The 19292-nt window shown below is 54.7% G+C and overlaps 1 protein-coding gene across 15 annotated transcripts in view; it reads right to left on the minus strand.

The window, feature by feature from the left end:
• Window positions 1-19292, minus strand: part of GAS7 (growth arrest specific 7) — a 200315-nt gene that overhangs the window by 18422 nt on the left and 162601 nt on the right. For all 15 annotated transcript variants that reach the window (XR_003003646.1, XM_024748441.1, XM_024748442.1 and 12 more), the window contains 4 exons: window positions 12997-13086; window positions 9027-9142; window positions 6440-6514; window positions 1556-1634 (listed from right to left, as the gene is read on the minus strand). Coding sequence is in view for 14 of the 15 variants with exons in the window: in XM_024748441.1 (XP_024604209.1) it covers window positions 1556-1634; window positions 6440-6514; window positions 9027-9142; window positions 12997-13086 (360 nt within the window). In the remaining variant the exon portion in view is untranslated. The remainder of the gene's footprint in view (window positions 1-1555; window positions 1635-6439; window positions 6515-9026; window positions 9143-12996; window positions 13087-19292) is intronic.

The raw sequence follows: 19292 nt of genomic DNA on the forward strand, positions 1-19292 counted from the left end.
TGCAGTGGTTGAGAGTCCACCTGCCGATGCAGGGGACACGGGTTCGTGCCCCGGTCCGGGAAGATCCCACGTGCCGCGGAGCGGCTGGGCCCGTGAGCCATGGCCGCTGAACCTGCACGTCCGGAGCCTGTGCTCCGCAACGGGAGAGGCCACAACAGTGAGAGGCCCACGTACCGCAAAAAAAAAAAAAAAAAAAAAAAAAAAAGTGGGCTCAGAGGGTTTAAGCACTTTGACCCAGTGTCCTCTTGGGCTGGTGACTGTGGGAGGGCAGAAGAAAGAGCGTAGACCCAGGAGGCAAAGGTCACCGGGAATGATGCCCCTCTCCAGGGGCTCTCGTCCTTTAGAAGGCAAGCATCCTAGTGGGCGGCCCCATCAGTCACGCATACTTTAGTGTGAATTTCTCCCTTAGACTCTTGGTTTATTTTCCACCTGGAAAGCAGCTAAGAGCCTGAGAGGGAATTTGGAGACAGGAGACAGGAGACAGGGAGTGGGGAGGAGAGGGTTGTTTGGAAACACGGAGAAATCTTGGCAGAAAGTAGGCCTCAAGAGACTAGGGGGTCGAGAGGAGATCGTCAGAGGTCCTACTCACTCATAACTTCATAAAATATTTATTGACATCTACTATGTACCAGGCACCACTCTGAGTCCTGAAGACAGAGTGAGTAGGAGAGAAACATCACTGTCCAAGGGCACGGTGCTAGAGTCTTTTGGACCAATGGAAAGAAGGGTCAGCTACCTAGTCTGAAATCGTGTAACAACAGACACAACAAAACTAAAAAATTCTCCCTTCGGAATAGTCTAGTCTCTCCCGACACTAAGAAGAGATAGAAAACGCCAACGTGTTCCTTTGAAAGCCAAGCAACACAAAAGTGTAGCTTCATCACTCAGGGGCTCACCCGAGAAACTGAGGGGCATCTACCCTCACCTCGCAGAGGTGTGCTGGGGTTACTCGCACTGGCTCATCAGAGCCCAGGGTTAAGTTTGGAGGAATTTTGTGAGTTGGTTGTTAAAGACAGTCAGTATTAAAAATTAAATGATCTAGGGCTTCCCTGGTGGCGCAGTGGTCGAGAGTCCACCTGCCGATGCAGGGGACACGGGTTCGTGCCCCAGTCCGGGAAGATCCCACATGCCGCGGAGTGGCTGGGCCTGTGAGCCATGGCCGCTGAGCCTGCACGTCCAGAGCCTGTGCTCTGCAACGGGAGAGGCCACAACAGGGAGAGGCCCGCGTACCGCAAAAAAAAAAAAAAAAAAAAAAAAAAAAAAAAAAAAAATTAAATGATCTAAACTTAAAATTAACAAACTATATTAAAAACAAAGGTAATACATATCCTCATACCCTCCTAACTCCATCTGACTCTTATCCACGCTCTTGATGGATGTGTATGATTACTGATGCTATTTTGTTGGTATAGGGGGAGCACGGTCTAATGGTGGCATCTCTTCCCGACTCCTGAGATATACACCATGGAAACCGTACAACACCACACCCTGCAGAGACAGCTGTTAAACGTTCCGCAGCACATGGGTGTGTAGGACCAACCCAGGGAGGGCTTACCTTGGCGGAGAACTTGAGATGAACTTCAGCCTCGTCGGCAAGGCTCTTCTTCACCTGCGCCCACGCTTCTCCCAGGGAGCTGCAACACCAAGGAGTCGATGAGGCTCGGGGAGGCCACACCGACCTCAGGCCAGAGGCCACGGCCCTCCCTGAGACAGGATGGTGGGTCTTGACCCCGAGTCCCGGGGGGAGCGTACGACACAAGAGACCGTGGACTTGGATGAGGCAGAGGCCAGGCACAAAACAGACCTGAGTGCCACGCCTCGACCTGTGTGAGCAGAGGGGCCTTCCCGAACCAAGCTGAGAGAATAGACGGCAGCAGACAGCCGAGTGCCTGGGGAAATACCCAGAAGCCCAGAGGACTGGGGAGATGTGAGAGGGAGCTGGGGTACAGCGCCGTGAGGACCCTAATACCTGGCCCATTACTGTCTCCGGCCTTCCTGTCGCTCCTCCCTGGTTTACTGTTGAGGGTTGGAAACGCCCGCTGGCAAGCCAAGCAAGGAGAACGGATGCCTTATCAGGGAGAAGCCCTTCTCAAACAGAAGGCACCACGCAGCCCTGCTTGCGGGCGAACCTCCAGCGGCCTGACTTCCAAGGAGGGCAAAAATGGACCACCTGGGTCTAGGAGCCTCTTAGGGATGCCCACACAGCAGAGGAGGCTCGCCATCACCATCCTCAGGGGCATGGCCCCCCGCTAGTACCTATTCTGGACTGTGAACCACGGTGCTGCCCACAGCCAACCAGAGAAGCGCCACGTCCTCTAAGCGAAATAATTTTCCACTGGTAGGAGATGTTCCAGATAGAAGCGGTCTCCTAAGTCCCCCAGACTCCTGAACGCAGGCCCCCGTGCTCCCGTCTCCCTGATTTGGAATTCTTGAACCTTGGTGACCTTCAAAACGACACTCCTGCACGTCTGCTCGAGACCTCTCCACCCAGCTGGTAAACCCAGGCTGAATGGTCAGTTGACTTAATTTCATCAAAAAGCCACTTCCCCCGGAGGATTCATTAAACTTGAGGGGCAAAAAGCTGATTCAAAGACGGCAGGCTGCGGAGGCTTCTGGGTTTTGAGCCGAGCAGCCAGCAGCTGAGAATTACCCAACAGAACAGAACAGGACCGATCTCTGTGGTCAGAGTCCGGGCCTGTCTGGTCATGGTGCTGGCTCAGGCTGAGGCGGCTGTTTATGGGAAATGACTGATTGATTTTATCTTGGAGTCCGGCAGCAAAGAAAGGTCCCCTCAGGTGATCCCAGCTGGGCGGCCCACCCGAGAAGAGATGGAGTGAGAATCGGAGCGATCCAAGCTGCTGGCATTTGTCTCGGCCTGAAGGGCCTGAGCTCCCGGGGAGCTGGGCTGGGCCCACACTGGGTGGCCTGGCTCCTTACCTGACTGGGCGGACGGGTAGGGGGTCCAGGGTGGGGGGAGGAGGGAGTGGAAGCGGTCACGATAGTCATACAGATACGGGATCGGAACAGCAGGTCCGGAAAGAGACTCGCCCAGATGCAGGCGATGCGCTTGCAGCAAAGGTGCCAAGTATCTCAATGGAGAACAGACAAGCCTTTCAGGAAATGGCCCAGAGACAACTGTACATCCACAGGGAAGAAAGGAATCCCGCCCCTGACCTATGCCACACACAAAGATGATCTCAAGATGGATCACACAGCTACAGGGAAAGCCAGCAAGCTTACGGAAGCAGTCCCAGGAGGAGGGGGAGTTTGACGAAAGGGGGCTGGAGGGGGCTTCTCCCTGCAGCTGAGCTAATCGCCGGCCGGCAGGAGGTACACACGAGAGCCCAGAAGCCCTGGTGGTGCCGAGAGATTGTAAGTCCGCTGTCAGCAGAGCACGTGGTCAGTAACTGGCCCAGGGACAGGGACAGTGGCCTGAGACTGTCATCTGAGGGTCATCGGGAGGAAAGGGCGAAAGCACAGTTTCACGCTCAGGACAATGTCCTCGGCCCCGCCTCCAGGCTGGGCCCTCATTAGCAGGAGGACGTCACTCCAAACACTCAGCTGGGCCTGTCTGAGCTGGTCCAGCCCCAAGCAGGCCTCTCCCCTCCCAATATTCCAGCCGCCTTGGAGCCACGTCACAAGTTAGAAAAAAAGGCCATTTAGAAATTCTCTCACTGAAGAGAGATTTGTTTCATCTGATAAGAGGTTAATGAAAAAAACAAAACAAAACCCAAAACCCGAGATATCATTTCTCACGCGGTTCCAGCTGACCGTCTGAGCCTGCCAAATCAAAACACACGTTACTGTCACAACTACCACAGGAGAGCAAAACTGGGGGCAGGACCAATCACCTGATTCTGTTTATTTACCAATGTGCACACACCCTGTGGAATCTAATTTGGACACAGCACAGCTCAAGTCTCCCCGTCCGCGCCTTCCTAGGCTGCCCCACATTTCTAGGCTCCGGCGTCGCGCTTTGAAAGTTTCAGGTGGACGGGTTGGCGTGCAAAGCTGTGTGTGAATGCAAAACAGTGTAGCTGCAGGTTGAGAGTAGGGGCGGGTCCATGCGCCTCCGGAAGGAGCGTGTGTCTGGGGGTGGTGCGTGCTCGCAGGGGAGATGGGGGGTATGTGTTCCTGGCTGTGTTGCATGTGAGCAGCGCCGATGCTGGAACGCGAGCGTGTGGCGGGTTGCCCCGTGTTCGGGGCTGCACGTGTGTGCGGCATGATGGCGAGGGCCGACTCCTGGCTCGTGCAGCTGGGAGCATATGCTGTGTGTGTTGGCCGGACGGAGTGTCCCTGGCAGCAGCTCAGGCCGAGGAGGTGGAAGCCTCTTCCAGAGCAGCTCTGCATTGCAGGGCATGGGGGTACTTAGGAAAGCCCCCTGCCCAGGCTGGAGGGGAGACTCCTCGACAAGCTCCCTTCCTGCCCTGGTCTCAGGCCCGGTGCAGGGAGTAGGAGGAAGCCGGAGGCAACTTCATTTATGTCCCTGGAAGAGACACTGGCCGCGCAGGACCACCCAGTGGCCTGCTGGGTCAATGAAAACCATTCAGAGGCGGCCTCTTGGCTAGACAGCGAGCCCACACAGAGGCCCTAATCAAAGCCACATTTGGTTGGCAAAGCCCCATCGCCTGAAGGATTCAAGCCATGCAGGCAGATTTGGCCTTGTTCAACATCACAGCTCTCTGATGACCACAGCCATCCCATGACAGAATGTCTTCCATCCCCGGGGGCTCACTTCCCCTTGTAGGAGGGATTCGAACAGAGGCTGCGCAGGAGGGACGCCGGACTAGAGACAGGACCTCGGGGGACCTTTCAACTCTAACCTCCTGAGACTCTGTATTTGTTTTAGTATGGAGGTGAAATTCACACAATGCAAAATTAACCACTTTAAAGAGGATAAACATTGACTACATTTGCCATCTTGTGCAACCATCACCTCTAGTTTCGAAACATCTTTATCACCCTGTGATGGACTGAATGTGTTCCCCAAATTCAGATGTCGCAGCTCTAACCCACAGTGTGGCCGTTATCTGGAAATGGGGCCTCTAAGGAAGTAATTAGGGTTAAATGAGGTCATACGGGTGGGGAAGAAGTGACACCGGAGAGCTCTTTGTCTCTCCTCACCGAGGAAAAGCCACCTGCAACGCAGAGGGAGCTCTCACCGGACACCAACCCTGCCAGCACCTTGACCTTGGACTCCCCAACCTCCAGAACCGTGATTAATTACATTTCTGTTGCTTAAGTCACCCGGTCTATGGTATTCTGTTACAGCAGCCCAAGCAGATGGACACATGCCCCAGAAGGAAACCTCGTACCCATTAAACAGTTACCAGTCCCCTTTTCTCCCAGCCCCTGGCAATCACCCATCTTCATTCTGTCTCTATGGATTTGCCTATTCTGAACATTTCATAGAAATGGATCATACAGTATGCAACCTTTGTGTCTTGCTTCTTTCACTTAACATGTTTTCAAGGTTCATCCACATAGTAAGGTGGATCAGTACTTCATTCCTTTTTATGGCTGAATAATATTCCATCATATACCCGTATATCCAACGTGGATAGACCACAATGTGTCTATGCATTCATCCTTTGATGGACATTTGGGTTGTTTCCACCTTTTGGCTACAGTGAACTGTGCTGCTACGAACATGCGTGTACATGTATTTGAATATCTGCTTTTAATTCTTTTGGATATAAACCGAGGAGCGGAATTGCTGGATCATACGGTAACCCTATGTTTAGTTTTCTGAGGCACTGCCAAACTGTTTTCCACAGTGGCTGTGTCATTTTGCATTCCCACCAACAGGTTGAAACTCTTCGTTAACAGATGGAGCGGAGAAGGCTACAGTCTTTCCCCAACTAGGGATCTTTCTGTGGCTGGGAGGGTGGGGCTGAGCCTCTCCCAGCCCGGGTCCCACCCAAGGAGGTCTGGACTGTCACAGCAGGAGGGGGAGGGGAGCCTGGGCCTCAGGCCCACAGGAGAGAATTCTAAACAAGGGGACTGGGTGTGGAATCCTGTCACACCTGGTTTCCTACCAGCCTGCTCTCAGCGAAAGGGGAGCAGGGGTTGGCATCTGGAGGCTGGTTCCCAGCTACCAGGTGACAGGGCAGAGGGGGTCCTGACATACTCCAGCATCTGGCAGGAGGCCCTTGGCCGCTAGACAGTAGATAATATGCAAGTGCCAACCTTGAGGGCGAATGCCCACACCTGGAGTCATGGCTGGCCAGCTGGAGCCATGAATGCCCACTTTGAACCATGAATGTTCCCCTTGAATCGTGAATGTCCACCTTGAACCACAGGCACTCACCTTCAGCCAGGTCTATGGAGACCTCCCCATCCCTATGGGACCATGGCAACGATCAGTGATCAGTGAAAAGGGACCCCCACCAAGTGTCCCCTCTCCTTCCCCACCCCCATCACTGTCCTCCCTACTCACCCCTCCTCCTGAGCAGCCAAGGAGTTCTGAGACAGCTTAGCTAAGTTCTTTGCATACTCTTCTTCAATCTTTATCCTGCAAAGGGAGAAAATCCAACATGTCAGCTCCCCAGCGCTAGACCGTGGGTCTGACCTGCAGCCCTGCTACTTATTAATAACCATGTAAACGAACCCGCCAGACCATAAGCTCTGCGAGTACGTGGGCTCTTGTCTGTCCACCTGACACACAGTAGGTGCTTAATCAATACATGTTGAATGAATAAATGAACGAAAGTGTCTGAACCTCAAATGCAAAGTGACGCATATGCACGGGCGTCCTAGGCTGTGCGGATAAGAGTGGTCACTTGCACGGTTCCTAGCACAGGGCTGGACACACAGCAAACACTTAAACGAAGAAATGTAACTCATGATGGACCACGGCTGCCCCCTCTCCCAGCCCCAGAGCTCTGGGCTGAGAGCCTGCGAGGTGGCGTCGGCCCCTCCGAAGCAGGAACAGAACCCCTCTCTACGTTCTCCCAGACCCCCAGGGCCCCCAACTTCCAAGCCTGCAGGGTGCAAGCATTTCCATGGAAACCAGCAGTGCCCAGCTCTGCGGTGGATTCCACTTCCCCAGAGAGGGAAGTTGCCTTGGATTTCGCTTCCGGCAGGCAGGCCCTTGACACACTTTCAAGGCAGCTCTCCGGGGAGTGTTCAGTATTATCTGGCACAACCATGTAAAATGTGTTGTCATGGTATTAGTCACTGCCTAAGTGGTCCCCCGAGGAGCTGTGCTTGTGACGACCAGAGCTGGCCAGAGGGCTGGGGCCTCAGAGAGGCCCCTGGTCCATCACTGGGCAAATGAATAAGACCCCAGAGCTGCGCCCAGGGCTGCAGCATTTGCTTCCAGGCTGATCAGGAGCTGAAGGGTGGCCTGACAGAGTCCCAGGGCAGTGTTCTGAGTCATGATCACTTCCTGCTTCGGTGCTGAGAGGCTCAGTCTCGCTCCTCCTCTCACTACCAGCTCCGCCGTCTCCACATACTCTCAAACCTGCCTCCATCACTTCCTCTCCATCCACTCAGCCTTTAGGACATGGACGGCCAGCCTCCAGCCAGGAGTTCTCTGGAGAAAGCAGATCTCACCATGTCACGCTCTCAGCTTCAAACCTCCAAAGGCTCATCAATGCCCACCGCACGCACCGGGCACGAGGTCCGTCCCCTCCAGAGCCGGCATCACGCCCCTAAGCTGTGGCCACGTGGTTTACCGGATGTCTGCCATGCCCCACCCCCACCGCACTCCCTAGCCCCGGCCCAGCTCTCACCTCTGCACCTCAGCTCCCACCCCTCCCGGCTCTGAAAGGTCCCCCTCTACAAGACCCCAGGTGGACTGAGAAAAGTCACAGAAGTCCACCTGTCCCAGGGAAGACCAGTGTCCTCATGTGGAAGGTTCCAGTTATTTGTTAACACGACCTCTTTACTAAAATGTAAACCCTAAGCTAGGGTTTTCTAGCCGTTTTCCTCTTGGCCTGTTTCCTACTGTTGTTTTCTCATACCTGAGCTACAGAATCTCTCAATCTCCTACCACTTTAATGGGCCATAAAATAAAGATTTGATTATACCAACAGAAAATAGGCCTCCTAAGGAAAACAGATACCTTAAAATGCCAGAGAATCGTTACTGGATTATTGTTGCTATAATTAAAAGAGAAACATTTAAAAAATATATTGCCATTTACTATCAATATTTCCAGTGTGCCTTGGAAACTCCAGACGGCACACATGTGGAACGGGGGGGTATGTGCACCTGTGTGAGTGTGCAGGTGTGTGGGTATGTGCTTTACAGGGTCTCACAACTTGGAGAGACTGAGGAGGGGGGAGATGAAGAAGGAACTTCTCTCTGTAGCTCTCCCCACTTCCATTAGGCTGAATTTATTGTTTCATCTACGGGCAGGCAAACCACTATTATAATCCCTGCACTTACCGTAGTGATCTTATCTGACTCTCCCAGTAGGCTGAGCTCCCTGAAAGCAGGAATGGGAGGGTGGGGGTTTCTGGATGCCCAGGCCTGGCACATGGCTTTGGCTCAAAGATGGATTGAAAAGGTAACAGTCTCCTTTTTTGTTACGTCAAGGAACGGCTCTTCAAATGAGGGCGGCGCATGCGTAGATAAGCAAAGGGGCCAAGCAGTCTGCGTGGGGAGACATTAGGGAGCAGTGGGGACTGTGGCAAACTGGAAACACACACTCCCTGTACAGGGGCGGCTGCTCTTCAGCTCCAGCCAATTGTTGCATGGGGGATGAAAAGCCATGGAGCCAGACTTTCTTCTTTCCCCAGAGATGTCAGATATGCAGACTTTAATGTAACATCCACCAATTTTTTTTGCTGTTGTTGGTTCATATCTTGAAAAACATCACACAGGCCAAAGCAACTCATCTGCTGGCCAGACGTGTCCCAAGGGCCATAAGCCTGTGACTCCCGTCTTGCGCTCCCCTTAGCGCTAACCAAGCCCAGTGCTGGCGTGCAGTGCTCACCCTGGCTGCTCACTCCCTCGGGCTCAGGGACCGAGGTGGGTGCTGTCACCAGTCCCCGGAGCTGGGAGGGCCCAGGCCTCACCTTTCCCGGATGAACTCTGACATTTCCTTCTGCATCTGTTTGCCCTTCAGCTGTTTCTGAAGCAGCAGTTCAAACCCAGCCATGGTTCCGTTGCCTTGGGGGTCCTTCTTATCAGCCTAGGAAGGAAAGAGAAGCAGCAGCTTTTAGGTGACATCAGCGTCTGGAGCCAGAAGGAATGGAGCGCAGGGAAGACAGACCCCAGAAGGGACCCCGATGTGCCTGGTAACCCTGTCCTCAGCCCCAGAGGCAGGACAAGGGCAGGAGTATTGGCTGCCCGAGCTCGCGCCTCTCCTGGCGCTCCTGTCCCCACGTGCTCTCTGATGCTTAAGCCCTGATGCTGCCGCCACCCCATGTGCGTGCCCCTCAACCCCACAACCTGGGAAAGAAGAGGAGGAAGGGTATGTGGCTAAGAGCACAGGCACCAGGCAGCTGCTGGGGCTGGCCAGACCCTCTGCGGAGCCTTGGCATCTTGACGAAGCTGGGAGACGGTGCGTAACCTCAGGCGCAGGTACCCCCAGCCCTGAGCCATGCCATCCTCTCTTGCACTGGCTGGGCAGTGGCATATCCTCCAACGCACACGCATAAAAGATCGTAGTGACTTCTGGGGAGAAGCTGGATTGAAGGGCAGCCGCAGTGGGAAAGGGCCCGCTTCCAGGCTTGACATCCCAGCCGGGGAATCCCAAGCAAGTTCGTTCACTTTAAATCTGAGCTGCTCATTCCATGAAACTGGGGAAATAATGGCAACCACCTGACGCGGTCATCTCAGGACAAATGACACATGGAAACAGCTTAGCCTAGTGTTCAGCAAATACCAAGTCTTCGGGGGATGGTATTTAAATTAGTTACTTTAAAGAAACGTCAGGACTTGGGGAAGATGGCCAAGTCATTGAAATGGGAATTTAGTACCCAATTCATTTTGCAAGCAAAGATTAACATTTCAAAATTAAATGCTTTTTGTTTTGTTTCGCCTGACCCTCCTCAAAGACGCCTGAATCTCTCTCTCCTGCTCTCCCCTGGCCCTCCCTGCCTCCCTGGTACCCTGAGCATGGCCTTCCCTGCCAGACAGACATCCAGCCACTGTTCCCACAGCTACGGCTGCAGATCAACCCTCAGAGCCTTCCTGGACCCTGGCGGGCGCCACTCCTAGAGCTGTCCCCCCTCCAAGGCAGCCTTTCCCACCAGGGATCCAGAGTCAAATGCTTTGATACTTAAAGGGAGGAGTTGGAAACAGATCAAAATAGGGCTTCCCTGGTGGTGCAGTGGTTAAGAATCCCCCTGCCAATGCAGGGGACACGGGTTCGAGCCCTGGTCCGGGAAGATCCCACATGCCGCGGAGCAACTAAGCCCGTGTTCCGCAACTACTGAGCCTGCGCTCTAGAGCCCGTGAGCCACAACTACTGAAGCCTGTGTACCTAGAGCCCCCCGTGCTCCGCAACAAGGGAAGCCACCGCAATGAGAAGCCCGTGCACCGCAACGAAGACCCAATGCAGCCAAAAATAAATAAATTAATTAAAAAAACAACAAAAGGACAACAACAAAAAAATAGGTCCTTTGCCACCACAGAGAGGAGCATCAGTGAGAACCCTGTCCCAGGATCTGGAAAGACCTTGGGCTCTCTCTCAGCTCAGCCACTGGGCACAGCAGTCAGGTCCTTCCAATTCTAGGCTGTGTCTCCCACCACTCACCCTAAAATAAGAATGGACTGCACCTCTAACATCCCGTTAGAACAGCTGTTTTACGAGAGGGGAAAAGAAAAGGGCTGGTGACGCCTGGAGAACGCCACTTACCTCCCCATTCCCCCCCAGTGCAGGATCCCTTCCTCAGCTGCCCTGACCCAGGGCCCTCGAGCCACACTGTAATACCTCTCTGGACGGGGAGATCATCACCGCACAGGGCACACCATGTCACAAGGGGGCTTCTCCGGCCATTGAAAAGTTACTCCAAGTACATGTAAGACGCGTGCCCTCCATTGTATGAATGCTACATCTTGATGAAAAAGCCAAAGAAAAATTATTTGAAATACTGAGCCTCCATCTGCCTCCCCGAGAGGATGTATATGCTGAGTGATTTGTCCACACTGGGAAAACCAGCCCGAGGAAGTGGGCTTTAATAACCGTGTTAGCAGAAAAATTTCTGGGAGGGGAAAAGGCCTCGATGGTCCGAGAGATAAAACCCTGGGGTAAGCATCAGAGTCCCAGGAGGGCTTGAATCAAGATGGGACCTGGGTGATGCTGAGCAGCAGGATGACCCACTCCCCCTGGCTCCCTACCATCCCCCACCATCCGCCCCCCGCTGACCTCTGGCTCCCAGGGTGCCCATTGCCGGTGCTTGAGCTGGTCTCCCCCACATGCTCTGTTTCCTGCTCCCCTCTTTATGGATGACGTCTCTCCTGCACCCACCCCCCTTAAGGATGATGTCTCCAACCTAGCTCTTCCCCTCCATCTCCACAGCTGTCACCATCTTTCCTGGCCTCCCACAGGTTCACGGGCACTTCTGCCTGTTTACAGCCCTCCTCGCATGACACAGGCAAATCAGATCACATCCGATTCCTGCTTAAACCCTCCACCACCTTCCCGCTGCAAACAGAATAAAACCCAGCATACTTATGGAGGCTGCGAGGTCTCGTACACTCGGATTCCCTGCTCACCCTCATCCCTGGGCTCACCCCCGCCCCCGAGGTGTGCCTGCCGCCAAAGCCAGAGCCCTTTCTACAATATTTGCTGCCTCCGCGCATATCTCAGAAGATCCGGAAGAAACACAGCAAAAGGAATCTTTGGCTACCTTCTGAAGGGCAAGAGATTTGGTAGAAAGACAGAAGCATTTGGTTAGCAAATCTAAAGAAGGGTAGATAATCCATTCTGACTGGTGGTTAAAAAAAAAAAGTCTGGATTTTTAAAATTTCTCGTTCCTTGGGGCCTCTGCCAAAGTTTACTTTTTTTAGGCGTACAATTCACTGGTTTTTAATATATACACAGGTCGTACAACGATCACCACTGATTCCAGAACGGGGTGATTTCATTTTAAAAGCCATTGTGAACTTTAAAATGAAAATGTCCAGGAGTACTCCCAGAGTTTCTGAGTAGGGCTCTCTGAATCTGCCAAAGGATATTTCTCTAATTTTGGAGAAATACACACAAAATTCACCATCTTAACCATTTTTAAGTACACAGTGCAGTGGCATTAAGGACATTTGCACTGTTGTGCAAACATCACCACCATCCCCCTCCAGAACTTTCTCATCTTGCAGAACTGAAACTCCGTACCCATGGAACAATATGCAAAAGCTCTGGAACCACAGAATTATTCAAACTGGAGTCCCCTACAGCTTGTGCCTAACCTCCTTGTGACTTTGATGGAAACAGGGAGGCCGTCCAGGAGGAGAAACACTGTCCAGGGTCACCTACGAGAGTGACAGAGCAGGGGCTTCCCTGGTGGCGCAGTGGTTGAGAGTCCGCCTGCCGATGCGGGGGACGTGGGTTCGTGCCCCGGTCCGGGAAGATCCCACATGCCGCGGAGAGGCTGGGCCCGTGAGCCGTGGCCGCTGAGCCTGTGCGTCCGGAGCCTGTGCTCCGCAACGGGCGAGGCCACATCAGTGAGAGGCCCGCGTACCGCAAAAAAAAAAACCACAAATAAATAAATAAAAAATAAAAAGAGTGACAGAGCAGGTCTGAAGCCCAGGTTGGAGCTGATTCTGGTCTCCTGCTACCACTGAGCGGCAAGGGGACCCTCCAGCTTACCTGCATTCTGCCTGGAGTTTCCATATTGCCCTGCGGACTTTCTGAGATTTATGGAATGATCCAGACTCCAAGTGGGACTTAAGTTTCCAGCCTCCAGTGCTCAATCGACTGCCAGCCCGTTAGGTTTCACCCGGAGAGGTCGCTCTGCTTTGAGTTCAAGCCACCGCCCCCTCCCGGGGGTCCACTCCTGGTCCCCGGGGCCGCAGTGCAGGGGACGCCGAGGCACCACTTACCCAGAAATAGTCACAGTAGCTCCATTCGGTTGGTTTGAGCAGCTGCTGCTCCGGCATCGTGTCTGGGTGAGGAAATGTCACGCAGTTTACCTGGAGGACACAGAACAGGAAAGAACACGGCTTGGGTGGAGGGTTGGGAGAAGCTGGAGAGGCTTGGGTCCTAGGACACGGCACTGAAGAGGTCCCCCTACAGGGCTAGCTTGATAGAGAACATGCACTGGGGTCCTGGGATGCTCTGGCAGTCGGCCTTTCAAATGAGGGGCAACCGGCACTCACCCCCACCCCAGAGGGGCTGAAATCAGTCCAAACTGTCTAGAGAGCAGTGCAACAGAAGCTAGCAACACTGCAAATGTCCACAGCCTTCCACCCAGAGGCTGCACTTGTAAGATTCTATCCTACAGATACCTACACACGGGTGCGGTGACATACGCACACGGTTTTCACCACGGCTCGGTTTGCAGTAGCAAAAGGCTGGAACGCAACTCCACTGTCTATCAGCAGGGGAATGGTTAAAAAGTATGAGACAGACATGTATGGGCATCATATCCATGGTGAAAGACATGGCAAGAACGTTCTTCCGTACTGATAAGGAAGGTGTGGCAGGATACAGTGTTAAGTGGGTGGGTGGCGGGAGAAAAGGTAGACTAGTATTTACTGTTTGCTATCTTAGTGTAAAAAATTTTTTTTAATTTAAAAAAAAAAAAAAAAGGAGGGGACTCCCCTGGTGGTGCAGTGGTTAAGAATCCACCTGCCAATGCAGGGGACACGAGTCTGAGCCCCGGTCCGGGAAGATCCCACATGCCTCGGAGCAACGAAGCCCCTGCGCCACAACTACTGAGCCTGCGCTCTAGAGTCCGCGAGCCACAACCACTGAAGCCCGCGCGCCTAGAGTCCGTGCTCCGCAACAAGAGAAGCCACCGTAATGAGAAGCCTGTGCACCGCAATGAAGAGTAGCTCCCGCTCGACACAACTAGAGAAAGCCCGCGCTCAGCAACGAAGACCCAACGCAGCCAAAAAAAAAAAACTTTAAAAAAATAAATAAAATTTAAGAAAAGAGGAGGAAGGAATAGACACCCATTTGGTATGTTTCTGGAAACTGATAACATCATTTGCTTCCAGGGAAAGGAATGAAGTGGCTGAGCATCCTGGGTGAGAAGTTACCTTGTGAATTTTACCCCATGATGTATATTCTATGAACAAAGAGAGCTTAAGTGATAATCCAGGGTGCGCGCCTGGGGCGGGCTGGCCCTGGCCCAGGAGAGAGCAGCGCAGAGATTCCTGGGCTCTGCCTCAGACTTTTCTGCCTGAGCACAATCGCGGTGCCCCTGGCTTTCCCTGCTCGGCAGAAGTGGCCTCGCCGCTGACCCCGCTGATGTCGCTTCAAGCCCCAGATCCGCTCCTAGAGAGTCCGCTAATTTGTTCTGGGAGCCGCAAGGCCTCGGGAAGGCAAGGCCTGAGCCCTGGCAGTCTTTAACCCTCATCACAGCCCCAGCATCTGCCGAAGTGGGAGCCATCAGACATTCACGGCGAGAACAGTGCAGAAAACCCCCGAGGTTCTGAATCCAAGCCACAGACTCCAGGGCCAGGCAGCCATGCAGAGAAGTGAGGGACCCGCACATCATGGAAACTGAAGCTTGGGCTGGGCGGGGGGACCAGCCTCCACTTCGGGAAGCGGGGTGGTGTCTGCGAACGTCTGACTAGGGGGCAGATTCCTCTCAGCTCCCGCCTGCTGCCAAGCCAGAATGAGGAGTCCAGGGTTGTCAGCTTATGCGATGACACGAGAAGAGCAGAACGTCAGGATTTGTACGTGAAGTGTCTCAACGCTTAAATGCTAGCAGTTCATTCATGGTTAATAGTAACAACAACAGCGATGACACCTTGTAAGCCAAAGCAGCCCTCTGCTAGCTGAGTCAGGCCCGTGGGCCCCCAGCCATGGCCTCTGGTTCAGGTACTTGGGGGTGGCTAGAAGTAAATCCAGGCCCCGCCGGCTCCCGGGGGCACAGGCCTCGCTTGCACTCCTGGGGGGAGAACACAGGAGAAATCCCAGCCAAGGGAAGGGCCCCCTCCTCCCAGATACTGGCATCTGGCCGACGTAAGGGCGGGGATTCCCGCTCTGGAGGGAAGCATGACGACACAGGAGGAAGGATCAGGGCCAGGAATGACCCCGAGAGCCCTGGAGACAGGGAGCATGGAATTCCACCAAGGTCAAGGTAGAGGTCCACGGAACCCCTGGGATGAGATGTTTTCTCCCAATGCCCCAGTCCCCAGCCACCCAAGGTATCACTGGCCTGCAGGAGTCTGCTTGGGGGTGGCCAGCCTCTCAATGCCTAGCTCAGGCAATGGTCTCCCCAAACCCTCTTTTTGGGCTGACACCCCCAAGTTTGTCCAGAGATGAGCCTCCTTCTGGAAACCAGGGCTGGATTCCACAGTTTCACATACTCCTTATTTCACGTTCCAGCTATTCCTGCCTCAACAAACAATGATGACCACAGCCTATCTTTATTTGGTTTAATAATGTAATCCGTGAAAACTTCAAGCAAATTTAATGATAAATTAACTATGACATTACGCTGGGCATTAAACATCGTGGAGGCAGGTACTCAGAAGTGGATACAAAGGTCTTCTAGAGTGCCTTGTCTGGGGTCTAGGAGACAGGGGAGGGGCGTACCACAAGTGGCCCTATAACAACCACTGAAGGTGAAAGCTAGCGGGGCTGCGGGGAGAGAGGTTGGGGGAGGACAAGGCTTCATCCCTCTCGGGGCTCCTGCCACTCTCCGAGGACACCAGCCCTTGGATGGACTGGCCAGTGGCCCCAGAGTGCCCGTGTCCATCCCTGTCAACTCTGGTTTTGGGATTTCGCAGCCCCAGCAATCCCATCGGAATTTCCCTGAATCCTGGCAGAGCCCTGCACCCCCCTGGTGGGCGTCTCGCGAACTACACCTCACCGGCCCCATCGTGGGAGGCATCCTGGGAGAATTTCTGCAAAAGCTTTGCGTACATCCTCACTTCATCCTTCCGGCAGCCCCACAAGCTGGGTCACACTGGTCTCACTTGATTAACTGAGGATCACAGAAGTATTTGCCTCTAGTCTGGGCTGACGGCTCGAGCCCTCGCCCACGATGCTGTGCCATGGAACACGTGCTCGGTCCATGCAAACGTTTGTTGAGCGGCTACTTGGTGCCACGCGGTAGGCTAGACCTTCCCAGCATTTGCACAGGTGCATTTGTATTTCTCGTGACTGCTTATTCAGCATCTCTCTTCCTTCGCCAGACAGTCTGTCCCAGGAGGGGAGGAAGCCCACCTCCTCCCCTCTGTGTCCCTAGTACCTGGCCCAGCACAGCCATGCGATGGGAGCTGGAAATGTTTCTTGGTACAATGAACAGAGGCTAGAGATAGAAGGTGTAGTCTCTGCCCTCGACGGTTTTACAGCCCGATGAAGAAGGCAAACAAGTAAATATGTAATTGCAATTCTCTGTGTATAATGGTGGAGCCAGGGTCAGAAGCCAGCAATCTACGTCACACCCAATCTATGTCATGCTACCTTCTAACACACTTAGGCGTAGCCATGCCATGTCCCCACCCAAGGCAGGGGCTCAGGTAGGAAGGGGTGCTGGACAGGAAGCAGGAGACGGGGGAATGCCCCCACTATGTACTGTTTGGGGGAAGTTCCAGGAGCCCCTCCCACTCTCGCTCCCAAGCTCACCATCCTCAAGCAACAGCGTCTTCGCTCTGGCACCAACTCTGCTCTCTCCAGCCCTCAGTAAATGGAGTAACACCTGCTCTGCCCCTGACGGCCAGGGGGCCCCCTGAGCAGCAGAGGTTCTGCCAGGGCCGGCCTGCATGGGGGCAGGCAGAACCACAAGAGCTGCCCTCAGAAACTCTCTTGCGGGGGCTACAGCCACCACTCAGGCGCCTGGCCATGGCACAAGAGCCGCTGAACACAAGTGTGACCCACCCAAGGGGCCTGGCGTGGGGAGGCCCGGCGCAAGCCCTGGCCCCAGCACAGCACGGAGGCCTCCCTGGAGGCAGAGGCCGCAGCTATGTGCCCTCCTCTTTGACAGCCGCCTGCAACATAGAAGAGAAGGTAGTTTCACAACTAAGCGCGCCCTGAATTTCCTCCTGGTGGGAGAGGCTACTCTGGGAGGGGGTGAGAGAGGCAAAAGCCAGAGTTGGGACCTGTGGAAGCAGAACAGAAATGCCCTCAAGCACTCACACCCAGTCCCCGAGCTCCCACCCGGGGCCCCCAGACGGGCCATGCCGGGAAGCTCAGACTGAAGACTAGAGGAGTCCCCAGACTCTTCTTTCTAGGACGGGAGTGTGGCTAGGTGGCTCTGCTGTCACCTTTTCTGGAATCTTCCAGATTCTGACGCATCATATTGGTGCCGAGGCTGTGAACTGCCATTAGCGCCCGTCACTTCCAATCAAGCAAGCAGCCCACTCGCTGCCAGCCCTGCCCGGGGCCCCACTGCTGACAAGCAGCCCACGTGTCGGCCTCTTCAAAACTCGTTCCAGGCCCGGGTCGGGGAGCCGGAGCGTCGGAATCAAGCTCGGTCCTTGCTTCTCGGCCATACTGTGAGCCCGACTCGGACGGCGCTTGCACGTCTCTGCTGCCTGGGTGAGACCAGGTAAGAGGACGCTCACCTGCTCACCCTATCCCCGCACAGCGGGGCGAGGGAAGCTTGGGCCCCAGCCTCCCCGCACCGTTCCCCCCAGCATCTCCTTCCAGGGAAGCCACGAGCTCTGCAGGATCAGGACTCAGGGAGGGGCCGCAGTGGGAGACTGACTGCTCCGTGGAAGGGAGATAGCCACGGTACAGAGCTCTGCAGCCCCACTGGTCGGCCGGCTGGCAAGGATGCCCATGTCCAGCCTGGAGAGGAGAAGGCCCGCGTGGGCTGGCAGTCAGCAGACCCAGGTTCGAGTCCCGGGCTCTGGTCCTCACTCACTCTGTGCCCCTTCTCAGTTTTCCCAGCAAGAAGTCCCCAAGGCTTGAGTGCTTATTTAAAACCTCCGGGGTGCGGTGTTGGTTATAACGCAAACCTTCCAGCCTCGCCCCAGGGTGACCAACAGAGGAATGTGCATTTTAAACAAGTATCCCCAAGGCTTCAGATGAGAAGCACTGCTGTAGGGCGGCGGCAAGGAGGAGGGAAGGCAGTGAGGCAGGGGTGGAGGAGGTGTGTTGCCAGGAGACCCAGGGCCACGCCCACGCTGACAAAGCCCCAGGCTCCGGCCGAAAGGCAGACCAGAGCGGTGACCCGGCCGCACCGCGTGAGCTGGGCTCCATCACCCACGGGAGGCATAACACTCTGCTTTTCACTTTTCATTTCTCTTATTCACGTTCCTTCTACAACGCAGTTTCTTCTCCCTCTTTCTCCATCTTTCAGGGAACTTTGGGAGCTCCTGCTTTGCCCCAGTACTCTGGGGCTTTCTGTGAATGTGAGGACTGTGTTCTCAGGACGTCTGCCCCGGGGGCCTGTCCACGCCCTCCCCATCAGCCCCAGTAACAAGGAAGCTGCTGCTGGCCCAGGGTTGAGCCGCCTGGTCCCACCCTTGGGGGGCAACTTGCACCGGGAGCATTGCTGGTGGGTAAGAGCACAGGTCTCAGGTCCTGATGCTTCCCAGCCGTGTGACCTCGGGCGAGGCCCTGCTCTGTGCCAGGTCCTGCTCTGTGCCTCAGTTTCCTCATCTATAAACACGGTGATGAGGAGACTAGTGTGAACTGAGCACCTACTGTGTGCCAGGCTGTTCTACGTGCTTTCCACACCATCCCTAGGGCGCACATGCCCATCGTCTCCCCATTGTACAGATGTGGACACTGAGACCCAGAGAGGGCGGGTCGCTGCCCAGCTGGTGGGTGCTGTGCTGACCCCCTTGGCTTCAGAGCCCGAGTTCCCAGTCCCCACTCTACCCTGGTCCAACCACCTGCCCTCCCCGCAGTGAGCGGAGAATGAAATGGGTGCTCAGAACCCTCCTGGTACCTAATAAATGTACACACAGGGGCAGCAATTATGACTGTTGACATTGTTTGCCTGCCGCTTTTTCCTCCCCAAATCCGTCAAAGCAGGATCTGCAGCCTGCATGAGCCGGGGCAGGGGACCCCGTCTTGCTTCCATCTCCGAGAACTGTGTGACAGAGCCTGAGGGAGCCTTTCTGCGGCCCCAGAGCTGCTGCACTCGGGTCGAAACCGCACACCTAGGACCACACGTCTCCCAGCTCCAAGTTCTTAGCTGAGCAGATGGGCGAGTTGTTTCTCTACTTGGAGGGGGAGGGACGTCCAGTGCCCGCCTTCCCCGAGCACA

Source organism: Neophocaena asiaeorientalis, unplaced genomic scaffold (genome assembly GCF_003031525.2).
Source record: "Neophocaena asiaeorientalis asiaeorientalis breed wild unplaced genomic scaffold, Neophocaena_asiaeorientalis_V1.1 scaffold543, whole genome shotgun sequence".
In the NCBI taxonomy this organism is placed as follows: Eukaryota; Metazoa; Chordata; class Mammalia; order Artiodactyla; family Phocoenidae; genus Neophocaena; species Neophocaena asiaeorientalis.